Source organism: Crocuta crocuta, unplaced genomic scaffold, assembly GCF_008692635.1.
Source record: "Crocuta crocuta isolate KB4526 unplaced genomic scaffold, BGI_CrCroc_1.0 scaffold243, whole genome shotgun sequence".
Classification (NCBI taxonomy): Eukaryota; Metazoa; Chordata; class Mammalia; order Carnivora; family Hyaenidae; genus Crocuta; species Crocuta crocuta.
This window is the reverse complement of record NW_027529596.1, coordinates 1,550,891-1,551,518: the sequence shown is the minus strand read 5'-3', so window position 1 is coordinate 1,551,518 and position 628 is coordinate 1,550,891. Positions and strand designations below refer to the sequence as shown.

Sequence of the window (628 nt, the reverse complement as noted above, 5' to 3'; positions counted from 1 at the left end):
AGGCCGGCAGCAGAGTTGACACTACAGAACCGTACCTCCTTTGGCGGACATTTAGGTCAGTCCCAGTTCAGCCCATTCTGCCTTTCAGGAACACAAAGAGCTCAGCCCCTCTGACCACAGGGTCCTCCTTCGTCTCTGATACTCCCACCGCTCAGGGCTGCAACACAAGGGGAAGGGGTGAGTACCTGAGGCCTTGCGTTTAGTTCCTCAAATGCCAAGCAGGCCGCTCTGGGAGGGGGTCCCTAATCTCCTCCTCACGCGGGTGGCTTTGGGACGGGGGTGGGGGTCCTGAGCCCGAGCACCCGCCTGTGCGCCGGAGCCGACATCAGAAGGCCCGAGTCTCGTCCTGGCTCCTCACTGCTGGGCCAAGTACTTCCCTCTCTCGAGTCTGTTTCTCCACCTATGAAATGGGCTAACAGCACTTCCCTGTTCAGTGAGTGAAACAAACCAGTGCAGACGAGAGTGCTTATAAACAGCTACAGGCACAAAGTGACAGGTGCGGACCAGGACAAGGGGCGCTGTGGGAGACGGGACAGGAAGGGGGGACACAAACCCCAGTTCAAGAGAGGAGGATGAAGGGCCGTGGCCACGTGATCTGAGGTCCCTCAGGCCCTCTCTCCGCCCCCCC

General features: G+C 59.7%; 1 protein-coding gene across 2 annotated transcripts in view; it reads right to left on the bottom strand.

The window, feature by feature from the left end:
* GPR161 (G protein-coupled receptor 161) overlaps positions 1-137 on the bottom strand; it is a 41,245-nt gene extending 41,108 nt beyond the window's left edge. The window contains exon 1 of one of the 2 annotated variants that reach the window (XM_077761780.1): positions 36-137. In XM_077761780.1, the coding sequence (XP_077617906.1) occupies positions 36-51 (16 nt within the window). In that variant the 5' untranslated portion in view covers positions 52-137. The remainder of the gene's footprint in view (positions 1-35) is intronic. The other variant, XM_077761781.1, reaches the window with a different exon arrangement.
* Between the last annotated feature and the right edge of the window lie 491 nt (positions 138-628).